At 38.1% G+C, this 25,629-nt stretch overlaps 1 protein-coding gene across 1 annotated transcript in view; it reads left to right on the forward strand.

Annotated features, from left to right (window-relative positions):
* The window catches only part of VWA8 (von Willebrand factor A domain containing 8), a 299,153-nt gene that overhangs the window by 162,053 nt on the left and 111,471 nt on the right, over nt 1-25,629 (forward strand). Inside the window, exons 25-29 of the mRNA XM_074329337.1 lie at nt 190-395; nt 1,653-1,804; nt 16,971-17,079; nt 18,782-18,920; nt 22,162-22,361. Of these exons, the coding sequence (XP_074185438.1) occupies nt 190-395; nt 1,653-1,804; nt 16,971-17,079; nt 18,782-18,920; nt 22,162-22,361 (806 nt within the window). The remainder of the gene's footprint in view (nt 1-189; nt 396-1,652; nt 1,805-16,970; nt 17,080-18,781; nt 18,921-22,161; nt 22,362-25,629) is intronic.

Below are 25,629 nucleotides of genomic sequence, written 5' to 3' on the forward strand. Positions count from 1 at the left end.
TTTGCTGTAGTCATTTGCTTTCTTCATGTATCATCCTGTTGTTGGATGGGCTTTCAGCGCAGTTTTGCACATTTAAAAATAGAAGCGCTTTGGTGAGCAACCAGTGGCTCTTTCAATGACCCCTCCCTGTTTTCGGTGGCATTATAATGCATTAGCTGCATGCTGAATGTGAATGCTTTTCTCCTCTAGGTGATATTTTTAGCTGCCATGCAGTGGATAATCCCAAACCCCAGGCAGAGCTCGAGATGCTCAGACAATATGGACCAAACGTGCCTGAGCACATCCTTCAGAAGCTTGTGGCTGCTTTTGGAGAGCTGAGGAGTTTAGCTGACCAGGGAATCATCACCTATCCTTATTCTACCAGAGAAGTTGTCAACATAGTCAAGCACTTACAGGTGAGGCACACACCTGTGCATAAAGGTTTACAAGAAACCATCAACCTTGTTTGGTTTTGACTGTTGAATGTATACCAAGTCTTTCAGCTTCTAGAAAAGTCATACTGATTCAGATGATACAATATGAAGTGTTTGTCATCTAAATTTGAAATCTGGAAAACCAGTGGACATTTAATATTTAGCCTTTGAATTGACTTTGGTGGAGTTCTGTGTCATGGCCGTTACCAAGAAGCCAGGAAATTGGTGGAGGTTTCTTGGAGGGTCAGGAAGACAGAGTGAGACGGCTGGGCAACTTTATTACTGCTTGACTTTTATACAACAAGCACGTGGCAGCTGAGTGAAAAATATTTCCATTTTGCAAACAGGAGACTTGGAGATGGAAAGACTAGGAACTAACAGTACTGATGATATACCTGTGAATACTGCAAGCAAGTTTTATAAGATAGAGTAAGGGAACAGGAAATGAAATTCCCTGTAGCCGTGTACAGCGTGTAGTCTACCTGGGTAAAGAAAATTAAACAGAAACCTATGTAAATTCTATTTATCACAAACAATGGTCTTTAAGCTGTCAGAACCTAATGACTCTTGATCTTTGCCCCATCTCCAATCCTCCAAGGAACACCTAGAAAGGAAAATAGAAAGCTTTACTCTACCTACAAAACCGTAAATCCAGCTCCGATCCCAGGGCCTAAAGAAAATCAAGCAGAGCCAGACTGAGAGGATACGACCAGTGTAAACTCAGCTGTTAGTAATACGTGTTTTCCTTCCGTCTGCTCTTCCCTATTTCTCTATGCTCTGTACTGTTAGGCTCCTCTCTTCTTCTCTTGTTCCATTATCTTTCTTTTTCTTTTATTTATTCATAGACGTCTGCCTTTTCTGTTTCTTCCATATAAATATTCAATGCTCTGTTCAAATAGCATTTTTTATTTGATCAGTCTGGTACTCATTTTAAAGGCAGGAAATTTCAGGAAGCAGTGGAAGTCGCTGAGCATGGGGATCGGAGCCCTGATTTAACACTTGAGAGAAGGAAGTGTTCCCCCTCCAATTCTAACGTTTACTTAAAGAGGAAAATCTTAAGTGATCAGAATAAGCATTGAAAGAAAAAAATGCATATATTTCTCCCAACTGGTTATCTGATAAGGCAAGTAAATGTCCACTAAAGTTCACTTGATCATTATTGTTCTATCAATTTTGTAAATCTTAATGATATTGTGTATTTTATCACTTATGTAATAAGGGAATTTTTTATTTATACAGAAATTTCCCACCGAAGGTCTGTCCAGTGTGGTTAGGAATGTGTTCGACTTTGATTCCTACAACAACGATATGAGGGAGATTTTGGTTAACACTTTGCACAAGTACGGGATACCCATCGGAGCCAAACCTATGAGTGTGCAGCTGGCGAAGGAGTAAGGCAAACTCGATATTGATAAAATACTGTTGAATGTTACTATACTGATTCTTAAATGCTGATAATTCTGAATCTGCTGTTAACTACTAAGCCGACTTGGTGTGGAAATCACTTTCCACAAGTATGCTTTTCAAATATATGTTGCTATTTGCTGGCTGGATTTCAGTTAAATAGCATTATTTAGAGGCCTGTAAATTGAGAATTTAATTACTTTGAATGTCCCATGAGTGGATATAATGTAATCAAATAAAGGGAAATATTTGTTTCTTTAACAGTCTCTGTCCTTTTGTTGAATTACTATAACTCTCACTATTTCCTAATCTAGTACAAAATCATTGTACAAGCATGAAAACAACATAAAGGGATGATATGTATTTAGTTAAGATGTTATATTATATAAATATATGTCGCCGTATATTTTTCTGTCATGATAGTTTTCTAAATTTATCACATTAACGTAGGAGATTTTGGATTACTTATTTTAGCTTGACAGGTGAAAGAGACAGTGAAAATCAGTGGGTTTGTTTCATGTGGGCTGGTTGTCTATCTTTCATTTTTTAATTACAGGCTACGTACTTAACCTTTATAAAGAATCTTGCAAATACATTGTTGACCAGAGAGATAGTTGACAGAGTTTATTAGTAGAGTAGTTACGTCCATGCAAATTCAGGAGGAAACAGTTTTAAATATGCATAACTTATTAATTTATAATAATGTATCCAATGCTATCTTTGTCCATAAAATATAGTCAATTATACTATCATAAATTCCTAAGAGACAAATTATTATTTAACTTGAGTCTCATATAGGGGCCACTTTCTAACTTCCTTAGACAAAAAAATCGTTAAATATAAATTAATGATTAGTCCAGCTATATATACATATATACATATATGTTTAGATATACACACACACACATATATATCCTAAGTGTATACATCATCCTTATTTATTTATTCTTTGAAGTTACTATAAAAGTTTATCAGCATATATGCCAATAAAAATTAATTATTAAAGCTTTAATAATTTCTTCAAGATTTCTTAAAGAGAAACAAATATTTCCCTTTTGTGGTAAAAGCATAAGATAGTTATGTTAGAAATTATCAGCAAATTGGTTTATATTATTAATAACTTAGTAAATTTTTTTGAGACGAGTGATTTGGTGTCGGTTGCTAAGACATGAACTTTTCTGTAAAATACTACTTTACTGATTGCTTAGCAGTGTTAATGGGCATTTTGGAACTAGTTTGGTAATTCAATGGGTATAGCATACCTTCTATATTGGAAAGTTCAAGAAATTGTCTTTAATATGCAAACTTGTTAGTGCTCATGTTTTTTGTTTTTTGAGGGTTTTTTTTTAACATCCTTTTTGTAAACTACTCGTATGTCTTCATTTTCAGTGGGAAATAAGATGGTTTTTATTACCATTAACAAATTTATATAATTAGAGTTTTGGCTTCTTGGAAACCAGTCTTGTGATTTAAAAATAACTTTCTTTTGTACTCTTGCACACTTGAACTAAAAATTAAAATACTAAGTTGGTAAGATCAATCAAAAGAAAATTGTTGGCTGTCTAAGTTTCTAAGGAAGACAGATAAAATGATGTAACTTATATATTAGCGTCCTCAGTTCTAAACTGAAAAATTCTTGCCATGGCAGGTTAATTCCAACTCTAGTGCTTTACTTACGAGTGGAAGTAAAAGCACTGGGCCTGGCAACAAGGTGCTCACACTCATGCCTGAGATGGGGATGGAAACACCTAGTTGTCCGCCCACAGCCTGTGGCTAACAATAGACATATAGTCAATGTGGAGGACGAGTGAATTTCCCCTTGGGGTGGAGATAACAGTAGATTACAATTTGCACATTCAAACCATTTTTCCCTCACGTGTAAATTGCAATGACTTGGGCAGCTCAAAAGTGGTGATGTCATTTCATTGCCCTTTAGTGAAATCTACAGGTCCCACATGTCTATTTCCGTTGAATCGTCAGCCTTTTACTTTGAGAGTGTAGGCTGGAAAAGTGCACAAAGCACCGGCCTGGGCATTCAGCAGTTAGTCATGCGTTCAACCTGTATACCCACGTCAGACGTGGAGAGAGAGGTTCTGCCCTATGGGTACATAGCATAACCGCATAACTTATCATCTGATTAGCACATTACTAAGAATGGAAGGGGGTGCTATAAACACTAATTCTGTAAAAGCTGCTGTAAAGTAAGACTGTCCTAGTGAGGCCAGAATATATGGTCATCTTCGTAAGGCTAATAAGTTAACCTTAAGAATAAGGATCTTTCCTATTCTAGCGTCCTTTGCATTTTACTGTAATCTTAATTTTCTCTCATCTGTAAAAACAAAAAATGAAAAAGAAGTGGTACTAACACTCTCCTTTTCCCCCTAGAGTAGCACACTGTCGATAGTAATCACATAGACGCTGAAGATTTAAAGTTGTCCCCATGCAGTCTTGATTTCCTTTGACTTTCCTAGACCTTCTGCTAAGCCCTCCCTTCACTGGGCTTTGTGCTAAGCCAGCTCTTCCAGGCCGGCCTCACCCGCCTGTGCAACTACTACGTTCATGAAGGAAATCCACGTTGGTTTCTGTTCCCAAGGAAGGACAAAATGTTTTAATTACTGTTAATATCCTGTTGTCCTGAATGAAACAGTCTTGCTCAAACCTGGTATTTTCTTGTTCCCTAATCCAACCATAGCTTTATTGGATGGGAACAAAGTTACACTGAATCCAGAATAAGATGGTCACATTCACCCTTGAGATATGGTTGGAACCGTATTGCCTATCACCCAGAAGAGAACTAAGGCAGGTGTCGTAGAAGAGGGAAACTTTCACGCGGGGCAGAGCTCATGCTAGAGCTGGGTTTGTACGATCTTCTACCCCACCTTCTTCCTCAGCTGAAATTAGAATATGTTTTGGCTGTATGGTGATATCCCATGAGTGCCTTTGGCTAACTTCCCAAAAGAGAGATGCTATCACTTTCCCTTTTGTCCTCTAAATAGTGCAGTGATGGTCCCTAGCTCATAGGTCTCTGCATGTCTTCAAAAGGGCCAAGGTGATAGTATGCGGCGACTATGACTTACCTCCTTTAATGAACCTTTGCTAAACCTGGGCTTTAAACAGTAGGCCGAGTCTTACTGGGTGCTTATTCTGCCTTCCTTCATTGCGCCATACACAGCCTTCTTCCCGACCTACAGTATATTCCCAGATCTTAGTGCCGGGGTCACAATTGGCTGCCTAGACCCCCACATTGACTTTGCCCCTTCCCACTAGAACTTCCTGAGGTTTTTTCATTATCCCCTTTTAAGTTTCTAATACATGGGAAAGGATATGCCAAAGAGATGGTGAGATAACCAAATAAGGAGGCACACGGGGAGAACTTTAGATGGAGATAGGAGGGTTGGGTTAAAATCTGAGCTCTTAAAAAAATGATATGAGATCTTGAGTTTCCAGTGTCATTTTTGGGAAAAATGCACACACAAGCGCACACACACACACACAGACACACACTGTGTTTCCCCGAAAATACAGTCAGCTCTAATGAATCTTTTAGAGCAAAAATTAATGTAAGACCCAGTCTTATTTTACTGTAATATAAGACCAGGTATGGTATAACATAACATAACATAACATAACATAACATAACATAACATAACATAACATAGTATGATATAAACCAGCTCTTACATTAATTTTTGCTCCAAAAGACACATTAGAGCTGATTGTCTGGCTAGGTCTTATTTTTGGGGAAACACACTAGGACCAGGCACCCAACCAAAGACATATAGATTATTTACTACAGTAGATTTAGATATAAATTTCAAAGCAAAGTCTGCTTGTTTTTCCCTCAAATTAGCTTTTATCTGAAATTTCTTTTATTTGAGAATAAACATGCTTCTAGTACATTAATTCTTCCAAATTTATAAGTGTGTTTCAGAGTAATTTATGAACTCTAATATGCTGGGGAAACTTCGGTTTAAAGGAAGAAAAACATCCTGTGTTTTCTAACTCCATTTTAAAGTGACTTTTACGATATCTTATTTTAAATTTCTATGCCACCCTCTACCTGACAGTTTTAAAGATGAGCGACTTGTCCCTTCATAAATTTACTAATGGAATATAAATACTCTACCTCTAAATATACTAATTAATAACGATAATAATGGTAATATGGTACCATTATTACCATTACCATTATAATGGTAATATAAACACTTATAGGTAACTATTTGTGATGCACATTCTCTTTATATGAATTTATATAATCCTCATCACAAAACTATCACATATATAATATTATTGTTATTGCATTTTGTAGATAAGGAATTGGAGGCACAGAGAGGTTACATCACTTTACTAAGGTTAGAAAGCTAATGGGGCAGAACTGTAATATATGTGCTATCAAGTCCAATTCTAAACAGATTGATATGCAGATTGTAGGCAGTTTCTGTATCAGAGTTATTCTTTGGATACTGAAAATTACCAATAGTTTTTATTTTAAATGGCCTTGGGATTTTTAGGTAATCTACTTGGAAAGCATTATTGACCATGATATCTGTAATACACAAATTATTCTTCAGAGAGCTCTGATAGATTCAGATTTGGGGGGTGTAGCCATGTCTCACAATGAAACATTAGAACATGGATTAATAGGGACTGTTGGCACCACAAAGATCATTTCAGAGATCTCTTCATTCCCAATTAAGCTTTCCTCCCTTTCTCTCCCTGTCTCTCTCTCTGGCTCTGGCTCTCTCTCTCTCTCTCTCTCTCTGGCTCTGTCTCTCTGTCTCTCTGTCTCTCTCTCTCTCTCTCTCTCTGGTTCTCTCTCTTTCTCTCTGTCTCTCTCTTTGACATAATGAAGAATCATGAAGTAAAACACAAGGTAATTCATTTAGGAAAATAAAAACTCTAGAAAACTTAATTTAGCTACCATTTTTAAAAAGCATACTTGCTTGCTCTCATTTCTTCCTTATTTGGAGCACAAAAAGCAATTTATGCAATTTTCTCAAAGGTTGTGGTGATTTTTAAATAACTCAAACATACAGACAAATTATTTCTATCTTCTGAGGTTGTCTTCATGTGTTTTCTCTCTCCCTGTCTTCCCTAGGAGGCACACATGTCTATAAAATATCTAAATGATCATCCTTCTTATTCCAAATTCTTTGTCCTCAATTCTGTTGGTTTCTTTTTTAATGCTGCTTAGTTTATTCTTAAGCCAATTTATTCTTATCCCCAAAACATTTATTGGCTATTTGTCACTGGGGAACTATCCACAATCTACCAATCATTTATTTGTATCAATCAAGTAAAGACTTTGAGTAAATTAAAAAGTTTTAACATGTAGGATTTCTTTGTGATGAATATTTACTAGAAGAAGAATGATGTTTCATTTATTTTTAAAGTTAAATTAACAAAAAGAAAATTAAAACACCTATAATCCCACCATCTGGAGATAACCTTTATTGAATTCTTCTAGATCTTGTGCTGTGATTCTGTGGTCATTCGTGCACTGAGAAATATTTCTAGGTTTTGTTTGTTTTTTTTTGTTTGTTTGTTTGTTTTTTTGTTTGAGTTTTTCTTCTTAATACAAGAGACATGTTCCTGAGAAGGGTTTTTGTTTTAAAAGAATAAACAAACAAAACAGAACACTTCATTCCCAAGCTTCTTTGTTGAAAAGAAAAGTATCTGTAATTAATTAGATTTGAACACTCCTACAATGTAGGACACTCCTCCCCAAACCCACTTTTTTCTCCATTCTTCTTGTTTCTTGAGATTTTAAGCTTACGATATTTATTATAAACATAATGAACAAATTCATAAAGCATAAAAGGTGTTCTCCTAAGGAATAAAAACATTATCAACATTTTGTATCTTTATGCATATGTTTAAATTTCATTGTCCCTTTCAGACATAAAAATGCTGTTGCCAGACGGACTGCACGTCTAAAAACAACTATTATGTGGAACTTTAAAAGTGTCCCATAGCTGAAGAAGCCCTATGAGGGTCTTATAATTACTCCTCAGATGTCCTGTTGATGTCTGTATTCTCTCTCTGATTTTACATACTTTATTTAAATTTTTTAAATTTCATGTTTCAGGCAAAATATGGTCAATGTGAATTAACAAAGTCTAAGGACATATTAGCAAATATTTTTATTACATTTTTTAATAGGTTAATCTTTTAAACAATTAAAAAACACAGTAGTAGCTGTTGATAGTAATTGCCTTTGAGAGACCCTAGAAAGGGAAGAGGAGGCCTCACTTTCTGTACTATTTTAATAGTCTAACGTGTATTATTTCCTATGTTTTGTTTTTTAAATGTCCACCTTCTATCTGGGCACTGGAATTTTTCAGTTTGTTTTTCACATTTAAATAAAATGAAAATTGTAAAGTAGTGAACTGTTCTGAAATGGCTATTTCTTGAGACTTTTGCCTCCAGTCCAGCAAAGCCTATCCCACACTGCAGTGCCTACTCTGAGGGTAGAAGGTTGGCACCCTTACCGGTGGTATACAGGAAATGAAGTTAAACACGCGTTTCTGCAGCGTTTCAGCACAATATACGTTTATGCATTGGTAGACATATCAGCTAAGGGTAGACCGCACTTTTTTTTTTTAATCTTTTATTGGGGAATATTGGGGAACAGTGTGTTTCTCCAGGGCTCATCAGCTCCAATTTGTTGTCCTTCAATCTTGTTGTGGAGGGTGCAGCTCAGCTCCAAGTCCAGTCGCCATTTTCAACCTGTTAGTGTCAGGTGGCGCAGCCCACAATCCCATGCGGGAATTGAACCTGCAACCTTGTAATTAAGAGCTCGTGCTCTAACCAGCTGAGCCATCGGCCACCCGAGATAGCACAGTTTTAAAGCAGCAAATATAAAACAGTTCATATTTGTCGAGTACTTAGTAAGGGCTCTAAGCACTTTACAAGTATTCATTCACTCAATCTATACTACAATTCTATTTTTTCTATTAGGCAAGTATTTTTTCCCCCTATTTTATTATCTATTAGGTGTAGGAGTGTGTGTGTGTTTCTATTTTACAGACAAAGAAACTGAAATTCAGGAGACGTTAAATAACTTAAATTATATAACTAATAAACAACAGGATAAGGGATTCAACCACTGGATTGCAAGATTTTAAAGATAATGGAAACTTTAGAGTTGTTTTTCAAATTGCATTTCCTACCATTTTGGGCACACATGTTATGTGCTGTTGAGTCAACTCCGACTCCTCGGCTGGTGACCCTGTGAATGAGTGATGTCCACAGTACCCCATCTGTATCAGCCCTGCTCCGCTCCTGTAGACTCAGCCTCAGCCTGTGGCTTTTTCAGTTGAGTCCATCCATTTCATGTTTGGTCCTCCTCTGTTCCTGCTGCCTTCTATTTTTTGCAGCATTATTGTGTTTTCCAAAGAACCCTATATCATGCAAAATATACATATAACTTTTATGTTAGGGAAACCTAATGTTTCCTTCAAATTAATGCCATTTGTCATTGATTCCAGAAGTAATAAGACCATCCTTTTCATGAGATGCAAATTCTCTTAAGCCTTTTCTCTTGCAATAACGATTTACTTTTTGAAAAATCAAAATTGGTGACATTCACAAATTCTTCAAAATGAATAGAACAATTTGTTTTTAAATGTATCCTACATAGAATCCTATACTTAGCACTACCATGCTTAAAATCACACTCATTCATATAGTCAGCATTAGCAGAGTAATTATAAATCACTGTGCATTTCCTGTGCACCTGTGAGTCCTTCTAAGTCCTTACAACTCAGGGAGAGTTGGCCTCCATGTTGGAGCCAAGAGCGCCCGTGTTCAGAGATGGAATGGAGTACCTGAGGGAGAGGAAGAGGGTACCTTCTGTGCACTGGGTTCAGGCGGGTCTAGACAAACCTTGTTGAAAAGGTACTCAAGGGGATTCAAACTCAGTACCCTGGATTAAATAGTCTTTAACGGTTTTCCAATTCATAGATACTGTGTTTCGCTGTCCCTGATTGAACTGGGAAGCTTGAATACGTAGTCGTTCTCTCTTACATCAGTAATCATTCATTACTCTCTCAGCCAGTCTCACAAGTGTGTTTTAATAGAATTCCAGTGAAGGTAGCTGACATTGTTAATACCTCCTTGCAGTGTGTGTTACACAGTCATGTTCAGTATTGGTCTTTCTCTTTAGAATAGTGCCAGGTGTGCATATGTGCAGACAGGATATCAGCATCTATGTTGAACATGTTTTTGAAAGGATATCCATCTAGAATTCGTTTTCTATGTTAAAAACTTATCCTGTATAATTGGAACATCAATCGCAATTGCTTCTTCTCTGCCCAAGACCAACTATGGGATCTTCAAAGTACAGAGGCACCAAAGACTTCCCCAACCAGGACCTCTCTTTGGAGTAATTTCATTAGATTTAATCTTTAAAATAGGAATGGTCATCAGTTTACTGTTTGTCCCTTTAAATTAAAAGATTTGTGCCTCTCCTTCCATATGCTATAATTTTCTTTTTGTAGACTTAGTTTTCTGTGTTTTTTGTTTTTTGTTTTTGTACTCTCAGTTTTCACAAATGAGTTCAGTGTTGATTATGGATTTCTAAGGTGTACAATTCCACTCTGCATGATGATTTACTTTTACTTCATAAAAGAGCTCTTGGTTTTCAAAAATAAGAGGATTTACATAATGACATCTCAGAATTATTATGAACAGAAAGGTGGTTCTGGGTTTTATGGTTTCATAGTCTTTGCCCTGTGTTCTTTTGGTATGTTATGAAGTAGCATCATGGCCATTTCATTTGTTTTCAGCCCCTTTAATGGGGGTGCAGAAAAAGCACACCCAATATGCATAGAAAATATCAAGATCTATGAATCTTATGTATTCATCTTAAGCAGTCACACAGACTTAACCTTGATCCTTTAAGCATTTGTGATACTTTATGAAAGACTGTCACCTAGCCCCACCTTGAGCTAATTTCCAAATTCACCTGCAAAGTAGACTGCGTCATTTGCTGTCAGTCATGTAGTCAGGACGCAATGGGAAACTTTGTTGTGGTGTTTTGAACTTACCCTTGAGATGAGGGGCAAGCAGGTGAAGATGTCGGCAGCTCTAGTGTAACTGAGCATTCACTCATTTAACAAACACCATTGAGCCCTTAGTGGTAAACACCAGGTGGGGAGTCAGAAATGTAAAGGTGAGGAAGGCTCAGTACCTATCTTCAAGGAGGTCACTGCTAATTGGGGAAGCACTCAATCAAGTGAAGAGTGACTTATGTTAAAGCCACACAAGACAGAGCAAAGATGGAGGATGGCTGCCTTCTGCCCTAGGAGAAAGTCAGGGAGATAACCAAGCTGAATCTTTCAAGGATTAAGAGGGCTTCTCTAGGCAAACAAAGGAAGAGAAACACTCTTCAAGCAGAGAGTTTAAAAAGGGCATGGTGCATTTTGGAAACTGCAAGTAGTTTAGTGACTAAAATTAAGGGTTATGTGAGGGCAAGCTGTGTGGTGAGGCTGAAAAGGAGAGAAACTTTGGGTTAATCCTAGAAAAAATTTAAGCCAAAGAGCAGCATGGTTCGATTCATAATTTAGAAAGACTGTGGTTGGTTTTCTAGAGATAAGCAACTGAAAGTCTGGAAGACCTGTTGGGAGGCAGCTGCAGTAATCCAGGTGACAAACAAAGGGTGCTTACATTGTAGCAATGGGAATGAAAAAGAGGGACACCAGTGAGAGAGATTTAGGTGGCAGAATCAATGGATTCTGAGCAGCAGAGATTCAAATGAGTAAGGTGTAAGCCATACCCTCCATGAATGAACAATCTCGTTAGGACAACATGTAAACTTACCAGCCTTGTTAGGCAAATGTTACATTCAAAACTCCATTCACAGTCGAGTTATCTCATCCTATGAATCCTTCTTGTGGTAAATACAAGGCGGATGTTTGTTTGTTTGTTTGTTTTTATTTTTCTGGGAAAAACATCCAACTAGAAGAGTTTTAGCTCCACTCATTTTAGATGTGGATAATTTAAAAAGGAAAGAACTTAAGATTCAAAACCACTTAGATGTGGTTGGTAAAGCAGAGGGCAGAAAAAGAGACGTTTTTGCAGTGAAACTTGAAGATGAGGAAAAGGAAATGACGCCCCAGAACTGTAATCGGCAAATTCTGTGAGGAGGAGGAGGAAAACCAAAGAGGCGCGGAGCACGCTGACAACGTCTGCTGTGCACGGAGTGACACTGGGCCGCCGCATTCGGACTGCAGCAGTGTCATTCCGGATACTGGGGAGCCCATCTGAGAAGTGTCAGCCCAAAATAGCAAGTTTCCCCAAACCTTTTTCCATTTCACGCATCCAGATTACTCTTCATTTCTGTGACCTCTCGGCAGGACCCAGATGGCAGAGGTGTGCAAGTCTGAGTTGTAAGGTGAAAGCCATCGCATCTCAGTGTAGAGCCAAGCACAGAAAGGAAAAAACACATACTCGTCCTCATTGTGTGCATATCATTTGCAGCAGAATTAATTTACCAGCAACATATGGGATTATAGGGAAGGGAGGTTCAGAAGGGTCTACTAACCAAGGGAGGATCACTGGGAATAAAAGGACCTGTAATTATTCATTCGAAGTGTATAAAGGGGCTTTTCTATTTTCTGTTCAATATGCTGATGTTTTCATTGTATTTTAAGTAAAAATATTTGTGAGGAATTTCATAGATGCACTTACAAACTTGCTCTCTAAACTTCTATTCTCTATTGGGTCTTAAATGTGAAAATTGCAAATTCTACAGAACTCTATCCTGAGAGTGCAAATTTACATGGAGACCCGGAAAAGCAAGAGAATTATTCTGCCCAGCAAGAATACGGGAGAGAAATGCAAGGGGAAGTGATATTTGAATTGGACCTAAAGAATGGAAAGGGTTTCATCAAAGAGGCAATAGCGAAAAGAAATTCTAGACAGAGGTAGTGGCCTCATGGAAGCAGGAAAATGCACAGCATGTTCATGAGCAGCCAGTAACAGCTGGAAGTGGCATCAATTGTCTGGAGAGTGAGAGGAAGGGGTAAGAGCTAACGGTGGGAATACTTGTAGGGTTACCCTATGCAGCCTCCAGGAAACTCAGCTGGACAGCCCAGCTGAATTTGTACCAGAGGTTACATCTAAAACATTAGGCATGAGTGAGGCCTGCTCACTTTGGACTTGTTCTTTTTCTTCTCAAAGATGGTAGTAACTGGTGAATTTTTGAGTTGGTGGAACTACCCTGAAGGGTTCCATGATTCCCATGAAAATGAGTAGTTCTTGCGGTAAGGAAATGTTTTAGGAATTGTTGATTATAGGTATGTCAACAACTTCCAATTACATAATGCCCTAGAAAGATCCAAATCTTTTTCATGTGTTTCTCTCATGCTCCAGAAATAGTACTGGCAAATGTTCAGAGAAGGCAGAAATTTGCCAGAACATACTCTTAAAAACCCCAGCTCACCTCTTTGTGGAAACAATCTTAGACAAATCTCTTGCATGTCATTCAGACTATATTACTTGACTTTGGTGTCACTGTGCATCATGTTAGGAATTATATGCATGTTTAGAGGGGAAAAAAAAACCCCTCTTTTTCCTTTCTGTAATTTGCTCAAGTACCGTAATTTGACCTGTGTCATAATTTTGATATCCACCTTGCTTTTAGTTAAAACTTTTACTTCCAGATCTTTGTTAATACTTCCAAAAGGGATTAAGAAACATCACAACATATGGACTGAAATACTTCATTGTTTTAAAAAACATAAATTCATGAATGACATTGAAGATAAAATGTAATGCTATTTATAGGCCTTCAATTCATCCTCCTCCCCCATAAAATTAAATGCAGACTTCATTCCTGCTAGGACTTTAACAGAGTTAAACAAAACAAGTGACAGGATCTTAAAACCATGGAAAATACCGTTGTTTCAGTCAAACCAGGTATAACAACTTAAGTCTAGTTAGAGTTGGATGACACGTTTTAATAATGGAATATAAGACCTTTTGTTAACTGGCTTTAGAGTTTAGAGTTTCTCCCAAATTAATGTTGATTATGCTTCAAATTCAAAGCTTACTCACACATCCAATTTTACTGCTTCTCTTTTCCCCTGACTACTAACTTACTGAAGTGGAGAGAGTTAGTAACCACTAAATCTTTCCACTGCTTATTGGGAGGGCTTAGTAGTGGAAAATTAATAAGGGGCTTTGGTTTACTTCAGTTGGCCAGCCTGGAGGCCACAGGAAATGTCTAGAAACAACACGTCATGTTACCAAGGAGCTGGATTGAGTCAGTTTGATTGTGCAACTCCAGAACCTGCCTGTGTGTCTTTCAGTTGTAGTTGTGACTGCCCATATACAGCATCCAGTGATGTGCTCCTAGAATAGATTCTAGATGGGGTACCTGAAGGGCCTTCTCATACCCTGCCAATCAGCCAGTGCTATTTTAAGATGGAACCAGTCATTTCCATGACTATTATTTAGAATGAGTTGGCAAGTTCAAACCAGATTTCATGAATATTCCTGGAATTGTCAGTAAAAACTAGATGTCGGGTAAAGGTACTTTTTCTCAAATAGATGAAGGGGGTTTTCTTTGTTTAGCATCTATATGATATTTTTATGATTATTAAAGGATGTGTTAGATCCATTTTTAGGCTGCATATCAGCCTATCAACCAAGGATCGTTTTTTTATTAAGCAATTCTCCACCTGTTAAGAAACATAGTTAGATTTCAAGCTGTGTCACTGTTTCTGTTGTCTTCAAAGAATGGGATGTATTTCGAGCTTCTTTTTATGAGATTTTAATAAAACATACCTGTCTCTCAGGGCACCTACTCTATTGGTAGGTGTAGATATTTTCATTCTGATTATTTTCACCCCAGAGCACCAAGGTAATGCAAAGCTATTGGATCTTATCTCAATTCACTTCAGTGATCAACAGAGACTCCCCACACTGTAAGGAATCTTCCCTTGATTTCACAAAGGAAGATATTAACATTCACAAAAATTAGCTGACTTTTCCCCTCATAAGTCTGCAGAGTTAGTTAATAAAAGAGCTAGAACTAGAACCCCAGTCTCCTGCATTCTATTGTACTATGTCTTCTCTGCTAGAATGAAGTTAGGTGTCTCCTTCCTTCATTGTTCTCCTTTGATACTTGGAGACCTAATTCTCCTTTGGTAAATGTCCAAAAGCAAGTGAAGAATGCAGTTCATTTCCTACATCAGAGAGAGATCCCAGTTTTGGAGATATTTTCAAGATCTGCACAGTTGACACAGAAGTGTATCTTCATTACATTTAAAAGAGAGAACACAATAATAGTAAATCCCCTGACTCAGTGCCCCTCCCACCTTATTTGCAGTAGAAAGCATAGAAATGGGTGACCAATCAGAATAATTGTCCAAGTACTTAAAATGTATTTTGACCAGAGAGTAAGAAGTAAGGGGGGAGGAAGATGGTAGATGAGGGTAAAGGGCATCAAATATGTGGTGATGGAAGGAGAACTGACTCTGGGTGGTGAACACACAATGGGATTTATAGATGATGTGATACAGAATTGTACACCTGAAATCTGTGTAACTTTACTAACAATTGTCACCCCAATAAACTTCAATTTTAAAAAAAATGTATTTTGGATGATAGCTACAAAAGCACCTACTGTGTTTCCCCGAAAATAAGACCTAGCCTGACCATCAAGTCTCATGTGCCTTTTGGAGCAAAAATTAATATAAGACCTGGTCTTATATTATATTATATTATATTAGACCCAGTGTTTATATTATATTATATTAACCCAGTATTATATTATATTATACCCAGTCTTATATTATATTAAAATATAAGACCGGGTCTTATATTAACTTTTGCTCCAAAAGGTGCATTAGAGCTGATGGTCTGGCTAGGTCTTATTTTTGGGGAAACATGGTACTTCCTTTTAAAAGAGTTATGTCAGATGACTTAGAAGAATTTTAATATAAATTTTATTTAAATGTCTTTCATTTTGTGTTAAATATTAATATTTCAAAGGGCCGAAAAGCATATTCCACCAGAATGCCTGACTGTTATTTTATGCAAAAAATGTCTGAGCCTTACATGGTCTTATTAAGCATGTGGAAATACTGTGTCAGACTACTTTTACTGAAAATAAAATGGTTTCTAAATATAAATATGTATTCTTTGAATGATCATCCAACTCATTCCATGCATGCATTTCAATTTATAGCCACATGTGCGTTATTTTTAAAGAACTTTTAACTCTGAATCGTTTTTTGCCTTAATTTATCATGGAATAAGAAATTATAATGAATTAAGGGACAAATTAATGGTTCTTTTTTCAAAGATTCCAAGAAAAGATAGTAAGATTAAAAAGCCAAGACTTTATTCTAAAAAATGTGTGGTTTTATACTTTATCATTGCCACATATGTTTTGGCAAGTCCCCTCATTTAAAAGTCATTTAAAGAAAAAGGAATCTAAACACAGCATAAATCCATGAGAGATCAGGATAGGAGCTCCCTTGGTGGCAGTAATGACCAAAGTGGTCCTGAGGGGATTTCTGGAAGCTGGTGATGCGAATTGCTTTGGATTCTAGTTTGGGGTACTGGTATGGTCAAGACTAAGTGACACCTTTATGTGAAATATATATATATATATATATATATATATATATATATATATATATATATATATAACAATTCAAAGTGAAAAATAAAATTAAGGTGCTAAAATAGTCTATGAAACTTGCCCTGTACAACATGTGACTGGTAGTATTGTGTACTCTTTATTATTTGATTCTAAATTTAAAAGACTATACATACAAAAAAATTGATAGATTGCTCCGTTTTTCCCCCCTAAATCCTTCCTATACTCTGCTAGGAATTTAGATGGTAAATGACTAAGTATTTTACCAGTTCAAGTTAAAAATATGTAAACCTTATATTTGTCATTAAGGTAAATACAGAAGGAGGCTTTACCTTCTGAGTTTCAGAAATGTGGAATCTTTTCTTCTTAAAGTACATTCTAAACATGGTTTTATAGCTGTCTTAATAAAGTGACAGAAACGTTTAAGTAACACCTGCTTCAAATTTACTTGTGTGGTTGATAATAGATGGCTAATTATGTTTTCCTATGACTCGGGATTAAGAAGACATGTTTACTTTTCAAACCGTCCTTGACAGGTTGCCTCTGCCAGCGCAGACATTCCTGGGCTACTGGGCAATTGGTCAGTCAAGAAATGGAATGCAAAGACTGTTGTGTCCAGCAGAAACTCGTCGTATAGACGTGAAGGTGGATATTATTACTTCTTCGTTAAAATATTGAATGTTACAGGTTTTTCTGTATCTTCACTGGAGAAAATCCATACAGTCTCAGAAATGACTTGGTCTGATGTTATTTTAGAATAGATTTAGCTCCTGCTTTAACTTTTAAGCCATTTTGGCCTCTGAGAAACCCAATGTAGGTACGGGCTAATGGCCAGTAGAATTCCTAAGAGCTAAACTGTATTGCAGAGAATCAGTTATCTTATGTGTTATCCTAGGACACTTACTCCATGGTATTTGTCTTCATATAAACAGGCAAAGGAAAGGAGTATCAATCACTAGTTGCAATAGAATCCCCTCTAGGTATTTCCAGCAGAAAGGGATTTACTGTGGGGAATTAGATGCTTATAAAATCCTTAGAATGGACAGGAGCCAAGGGGCCACCACTGGACTTTGAATGTGAAGATCAGTGCTTCTGCTTCTGTTACCCCCCCCCCCCGCCCCCCGTTGCTGGGAGCTATCCAATAAAGCAGGATCAGAAAAATTTTTCTGTCAAGGGCCAGATAGTAAATATGTCAGGCTTTATGGCCATTCGGATTCTTTTGCAACTGCTCAGCTCTGCCATGGCAGCGCAAAAGCAGCCTTAGCCAACGCATTAACAAATGAGTGGGTATGGGTCCCAGTCAAATGTTGTTTACAAAAGCAGGCAATGGGTCAGAGATGACCTGTGGGCCGTAGTTCATCAACGCCCACCGTAGAGCGTAGAATCTGACAGCTCATACTTGTCAGAGACTCCTTGTTCACTATAGCTGCAGGACGATGGCCACTCCTTCTCTTCCGCCTTTCAAAGTGCATGCAAGTGCATTTAGTGGGCACTACCTAAATCACATCAGAACACTTGCTGCAAAGAAGGATGAGGAATGTAGTTGTTAGTCTTCCAGCTCCTGAGATGCAGACTAGATAGAAGGGGGGCAGGGTGTGGGGAGATGGGTGCCACGATAATCAATATTGAACCCAAACATTTTTCTATCAGTGAAGGACTGTAGGGCGTACACATCAATGAAATTTTAGTTGTAGCTACATAGCCCTTTTAGGATATCCTATCTAGGCACCCAGCACTAATTTCAATAACATGATTAAATTAGTACCTCTGCTTATGTTTCTGTTCAATTATTTTTACCATGTGTGAAATGCTCTACCTTTTATAACTAACAGTAGTGGTTATCAGTAAATTGTTTTTCATTTCAATTGTCTTTTTTTTTTTTTTACATTTTATTTCCAAGACCCAGGTTTAGCCATTACATTCTATATAATGATCTAATAATCATTCTTTATAGTGGAACTATATCAGACCGTGATTCGTTCCTTGACAAATTATTCTCCTGGTTTGGACAGCTCTGGGTCCCAGTGCTTGGAGTTCAAAAGTTGCTCTTGGCTTAGGAAGGAATAAAGTAACAAGCAATCTTATGGGGTTTTACATCTGGTATATTTTATGAGTAGAAAGAAAATAAAGTGAGAAATTAAATGAGATAGCACATGTGACAGCATTTATAAATGCAGGTATATGGCATTATTGTTGCTATAAGTACCAGGCCAGTCAATAAAATGAGAGGAGGTATATTAAGATATTGAATATTTGAATTTAAATTCTATATTTTGGAAGAATGATAGCTTTTCTACACTTTGGTAACCACCCAAATTTCATAACTCCGATAACGACTTTATTATAGGGCCCAGTGCCTGTCAACATACAGAAGTATCCAATAGAAAGACATGAGGGAAGAGCTCAAACCTTTACGGAAGAATGTGTCTCCTGGAATTTGCCGTTGGATGAAGTGAACATAATCTGTGACATTGCTACATCACATGGTAAATCAGTTGAGTCTTTCGATTCTTCCTTCCTACGCTGATTGTTTTTAAAGTGGGATTAAAATACTCTCGAGACATCAAGAAGTCCATGATAGACTCCCTCACTGTGCCATTCCTGGATTGGATAGCAATTATATGTAATTTAGAACTAATTTCCTATAACAACCTAACAAAACACTGTTGTGGAATCCACATGAGCCCCGCTGAGTTTGTATTCATATGCCTGTTTCTCATTACATTGTAGCACAAAGTTAAACACACCCAGGCCCCTGCTAAAAATAGACGCAGGACAGAAGGAGAAGAAACATTGGATTTTTTTGGCTGGGATTCCAGTTGGGCGACTGCATGAACCATGAAAGCTGGGCTGGAGTGATTTGCAGTCATTAAACTTCTCATTGTAAAGAATGACAAATAAAGGATGTGAACTTTTGGCATCTGTATTTCTGGACTGTTGCCATCACCTACTGATTCATGCGGTGTGCCCTTGTACCTTTTGGCAGAAGTGTCGCAATTAGTGGCAGTTAGTAAGGTAATATAAACAGAAGTGAGACAAGGGGAAGGGAGAGAGTCTCTGACTGGACTAGGTTGGGGGTGTTTAGGGAAAAATTCAGAAACAAGTTTTGTTCATGTAAGTTCTGTTGACTTTGTTTATTTCTAGAATCAGCTATATTGAATAAAAATATATGCTTTTAAAAAGGTATAGGTTTTTTTGGTAACAGATTGGTGCTTTTATTAAGATATTTTACATCCGCTAGTAGAGAATAAGGATGGACTCTGTGGATATATTTGAACTTTGGCCCATGTCTCATATTTCGGGACTGTAAAGAAGTATGTTGTGACCCACTGCTCATGGCCTAGGACAGGTGTCATTAATCAGGTGAGGTGGCACTTTTCTCGTTAAGTCCTGTCACAGCCTCACAGTTCTCAACGCAGCATCCCAGGCACTGCTGCCATTTAGAATTGCCCCTGTAGGGATGAAACTCCTCTGCTACCCTGATGTAATTTAGTCCTCGATTTCAGTACTGTCCCCATCTGGAAACTAGGTTTTTGCTATTTGTTTCTTACCTGTTCTGTATTTATACGAGAAAAGAGCATTTTCTTGGGTTAGCATCATATAGATAGATAGATCTATGTATCTATATCTATATGTCTATATCGACATTGATATAGATATATAGATATAGATTTGAGCTGTGGGGGTTCAGAACGAGCCACCCCAAATGTGCCTCAGTGGTCAGCAGCTTACTTTGAGCTAAAGGCAACTTGAGCTTCAGGCTCCAGAGAAACTTCTGTTCCTCCCTTAACTACCTAGAAGAACTTGAATTAGGGCCCTTGCCCATAAGAGATCACAGAGATACCTTCTTTTGACCTTTAGAGCAGAACAAACTTCTGTTACTAAACATCTGTTCTTACCTCCGCAATGGCCTGACCCTTTGAAGCCCCCAAGGTCCCTTACCGCATCCCTAGCTCAGGATGTCTTATACACCTCAGTCCCCCTTCTATCTCTGAACTTCTCCTGCACGTGGGGCCTCTGACTCCCATTGGGGGGGATGGGCTTCCATACATACGTATGTATTAAATTTGGTTATTTTCTCCTGCTAATCTGTCTCATGCCTATTTGATTATTAGACCAGCCAGAAGAACCATGAGGGTAGAGAAAAGTGTGTTCCTCCCCCAAACAGCCAAAGACCAAAAAACACTTGATGCCTGCAGTAAGGGAGAACAATTAATAAGTTTGTTAAGTACATTTCTGTTAAAACTTTTACTATATTCCATGGTGCCCTATATTATGTGAAAAAGTGCTCAGTAAGTATTGAATTGAACTAATTTATGCTGATAGTGGAAGCATTAAAAAGATTCTTAAATTAGAAATTATGTGATTTTACCTGATATTTGGAACTGGAATACATAGTCTCCTAAATAATGGCTTCTTGTGCCCTTCGGTTGACTTGTGTTTCTTACCAATGTTAGCTCATTTATTTAAATTTCTTGTATATTTACATATAACATTTTGTCTTTATTTGTAGGCATGGCACATACACACACACACACACACACAGTATATATGTGTGTGTGTGTATGTTCCAAATTTTCCAGAATAGTCCCAAATATAAATGTTATTATTGCATTAACCTATCTTGTGTCTTAACTTTGGGATCAGAAAATATGGCCACTGTCAAATGGATAGATACCTGGATGAGGAGCAATGCTGATGGCATTTGTTATGCAAAAGCATCTTAATTCCCTGCTGTAAAGCGCTCATAGCTCGATCATGGAAAACATAGTCTAGAGTCTGACCCCTCAAAGGGCGCCCGCAAAGCAGCAGCACTGGCATCTCCTGGGAGCTTGTTGCAAAGACTGAATCTGCAATCCCGTCCCAGACCCACGGAATCAGAACGTACATTTTCATTAGATCCCGAGTGATTCCTATGCACTTAAAGTTGAAGAAGCTCTGATAGAGAATTTAGAAAATCGACCTAATCAAGTACTCAGATTGAAAAGACAGATATTTTATTTCATTTTATTTTTTTATTGTGGTATGATTGACATATAACATTATCTTAGTTTCAAGTGTACGACGTGATTCTATATTTGTATGTATTGTGAAATGATCACCACACCAAGTTTGGTTAACATTCGTGACCATACAAATTTGTGTGTGTGTGTGTGTGTGTGTGTGTGCGTGTGTGTATGGTGAGAAGGGACAGATACTTTACAATAGAAAATACTCAAAACATCAATAAAAGTTTGAAACATAAGATCCACAGAGCTGAGAATTTTTTTAAATGGAATTATTTATAGCAAGAAAAGCTTAAAGATCTAGTACCTATCTAGGAAATGCAAGATTAGCAGGTAGAAAATGTTGACCAGCTTTTGTCCATCTGAACCAACAATAAAACAAGAGCAAACAAAACTTTATTGAAGCACAAAGCACTTTGCTTTCATACAAGGAAGAATTTCCTGCCTTGAGAAGTGTTAAATATTTAATGGCGTTACTGTATTACGGAATTCTTTGGGGAGCAAATAGATACTTGCTTCCTCAAACAGGTAGCTGTAGCCACATCTACATGTAGAGCAGGAACTAACTGGCTTCTCATGGTGTTTCTCAGCCTAATCAGTCCATCTCCAAATTATCTGAGGTCCGACTGTGCTCAGCCTCGTGATTCAGTTTCACCAGACCTCTTAACCAGTCAAAAAATCTGTTGCAGATGACAAAATGAACTCTTTTTTGTCATTTCAGAAAACGAGGAAAATAATCTCTATGTGGCTACATGCAATCCTGTTTCCTTGTACTTTATGGATACGGCTGGGAAAACGGGCTACTTTGTGGACTTATTTGATATCTTCCCAAGAACGGCCAGTGGAGTGTGGCACCCGTTTGTGACAGTGGCGCCCCTGGGAAATCCCCTCAAGGGTCAACTGATTCTCCACGAGCAAGAGGTAATGCATCCCAGGCCACTCACATGGCACAATTATGCCGAGGGTAACTTATGTGAAGGAAAAGGCAAGAATGATTTGCCACCTGTAACTGAAAATATGTGCCTCTGTAAAGATTGTGGGGAGGGGCTGGAGGGAGGGAGGATCCAGGGTTGCATTTTATCAGTACCGCAGAGACAGGCTAATACCTGCCTTTCTGCAGAGACTTCGGCATGCCCTGTAAGCCTGGAAACATGTAGGTCAGGGTTTCTCAACCTCAGCACTATCGGCATTGAAGGCCGGATAAGTCTTTGTTGTGAAGCTTGCATTCTCTTTGAGGAGATAGACAGCAAACAAGTAAACCAACAAATAAATATGCCAGTTTCCGGTAGTGATAAGTACTGTATAGAAACTAGCTAGTATCCTAGGGAGTGATGGGAGTGGGGTAGGAAGAGTTGGGAGGGTGAGCAGGATTAAAAAGAGTGCTGACATATCTCCTCTTAGGAGATGACATTTTATCTGAGACCTGAATGGCATGGTTTATGCAGAGGCAGCCATATAAACACACTGGATAGAACTGTCTTAGTCCATTTAAACTGCTATAACAGAAAGACCATAGATTAAGTGGCTTGTAAACAAAGGAAATGTATTCTTCCTAGTTCTGGAATCTGTGAACTCCAAGAACAAGGCATTGGCAGAGTCGATGTCTGGTGAAAGACCACTTCTTACACAGCTGATTTTCACTGTCACCTCACCTAGAAGGAGTGAGGGATCTCTTTGGGGTCCCTTTTATAAGGGAAACTAATCCCATTCAGGAAGACTCCACTCCTTTGACCTCATCACCTCTGAAAGGTCCACCTCCTAATACACTGGGGCTGAGGGTTTCAGCATATTTATTGGAGCAGACCTAAACATTCAGTCCATTGTAGAAATACAATGAGGTCTTTCCATATCTAATGATGATCACGTTCATCCACCACTACTATTCTGAGGTAGCAATAATGAAAAGCACAGGTGCCCAGAGTCAGGCTAAAGATAATTCCAAACAAAAGATAGAGATCAAAAGACAGGCTGCATCTCAATTAGTGAGAATTCTAAAAGTCTAGGTTCATCTGTACCATACCAACAAAAAGGGATGTAATGTTTTGTGCACCTATTATCCACCTAGTGTCTACCACCTGCTATACTAAGCATTTTATTCATTCAACAAATATATCTCATATGCCTACTGTTGGAGATACTGCAATGCACAAAACAACAATAATCCTTGTCCTCCAAAGCTTACGTTCTGGTGCAGGAAGATAGACAGTAACCAAAATAAATATTAAATTATATCTTGAGGTAGACGATAAGAAGCAAGGGAGAGTAACAGAAGGCTGGGAGGAAGAATGCCATTAAAACACTGTGGTGGGCAGGGATCCTTTACCTGAGAAGACCATAGTTAAGCAAAGACCTGGTGGAGGTGAGGGGAGAACAGGGATCTGGAAGAGGGTTCCAGGTAAAGGGAACTACTTATAAGTTCAAAGGCCCAGAGGCTGGAGCGTGCCTCTTCATCTTTAACACGTGTGGTGGGGCTGTTTGCATGAGGGGAAGAGTATTGAGAGGTGAGGTCAAAGAGGTCACTTAGTGGGTTGGGCCAGGACCGTGGTGGAGAGGGTGGGAAGCCGATGGTGTACAGCCTTGTAGGCCATTGTAATGCTCTGGGCCCTGACTCTGACTGGAATGGGAAGCTGTTGGAGGGAGTGGCATGATCTGACGGATGTCTTGAAAGGATTTCTCCAGCTCCTTTTTGGTGAATAGTCTACGGGCGACGGCAGAATGCAGACTAGTTCAGGGATTTTTGCAGTGATCCAGGCAGGAGGTAATGGCAGTTTGGAGGAGGATGGGGGTCGTAAGTAATGATGGATTCTGGGTGTATTTGGAAGGTAAGACCAACAGGATTTCCTAACAGATCAGATGCATGGGGTGAGAAAGAGTAAGGTTAAGTTCGGCTTCAAGGTTTAGGGCCAGAGCAACTGACAGTACAGAGACACCATCAACTAAGATGAGGAAGGAATCTATTTGGGAGAGAAGATTAGATGTTTGATTAGATTTTAGAAGTCTATCAGATATCCAAGTAGATGAGTCTGGAGTTTGATGGAGAGGTCACAACAGGAAATATCAATTTGGGAGTCACTGGCATACAAGGAAAGAGCTCACCAAGGGAGTGAATGTGGGTAGAGAAGAGAAGTGTGAACCCTAAGCCCTGGGGCAATAAAATGTTAAGAACAGGGAGATGAGGAGGAATTAACCAAGGGGATTGAAAATGAGTGTCCATCCAAGTAGGCGGATAAACCGGGGAGCGTGGTATCTGGGGAGGCAAGGGATGAGTGTCTGAAGGAGAAAGATCAGTTGTTAAATGCCGACAATGCGTCAAGTAAAAGATTCCACACATTATCCCATGGTATTCTTCCAGCTGCCTCACCTGTATAGCGAGCTATACACGTGAGGAAACTGAGGCTCGGGGAATTTCAACAACTTGCTCAGCAAGCACATGGGAACTGAGATTCAACCCACATTGGATGGACCCCCAGAGTTAAACTTCACCCACTCGCTCTCACTCACTTCACCTACTTGGGGAAAAGAATAGTCTGAAGAATTAAAAAGTGTTCATAATAGGAAAATATTAAAGAAATGCAATATCATTGCTTGAAAGAATTTAAAGTCACTGTGAGAGTAAAGTGTTACCAAGAAACAAAACTTTTATTTAGACTGTGTCTAATCAAGAGGAAAATATTTAATAAGCACCACGTTTCCCCGAAAATAAGACCTAGCTGGACAATCAGCTGTAATGCGTCTTTTGGAGCAAAAATTAATATAAGATCTGGTATTATATTATATTATATTATATTATATTATATTATATTATATTATATTATATATTATATTATATCATATATCATATCATATCATACCCAGTCTTATATTACAGTAAAATAACACCGGGTCTTATATTAACTTTTGCTCCAAAAGACGCATTGGAGCTGATGGTCTGGCTAGGTCTTATTTTCGGGGAAACACGGTAACATGTCAGCAATTCGCTGCGTAAATAAGTGAACTTTAGGCCTTACCTTAATAATTATAATAAATTCTGAGTTAATAATTTTTTTTCTGGTTTTCAGATTTCTCTTTCATTTTTCACTTTCTCCTAGAAGCAGAGTTATGAATATCCAGATATTGCTTCTAAAAGTTTATTTCCAGCACAGTGGAAAAAGGGTTTTACTCTCTAGCATTCCAACAAATATCAATAGCA

Source organism: Rhinolophus sinicus, linkage group LG04 (assembly GCF_036562045.2).
Source record: "Rhinolophus sinicus isolate RSC01 linkage group LG04, ASM3656204v1, whole genome shotgun sequence".
NCBI lineage: Eukaryota > Metazoa > Chordata > Mammalia > Chiroptera > Rhinolophidae > Rhinolophus > Rhinolophus sinicus.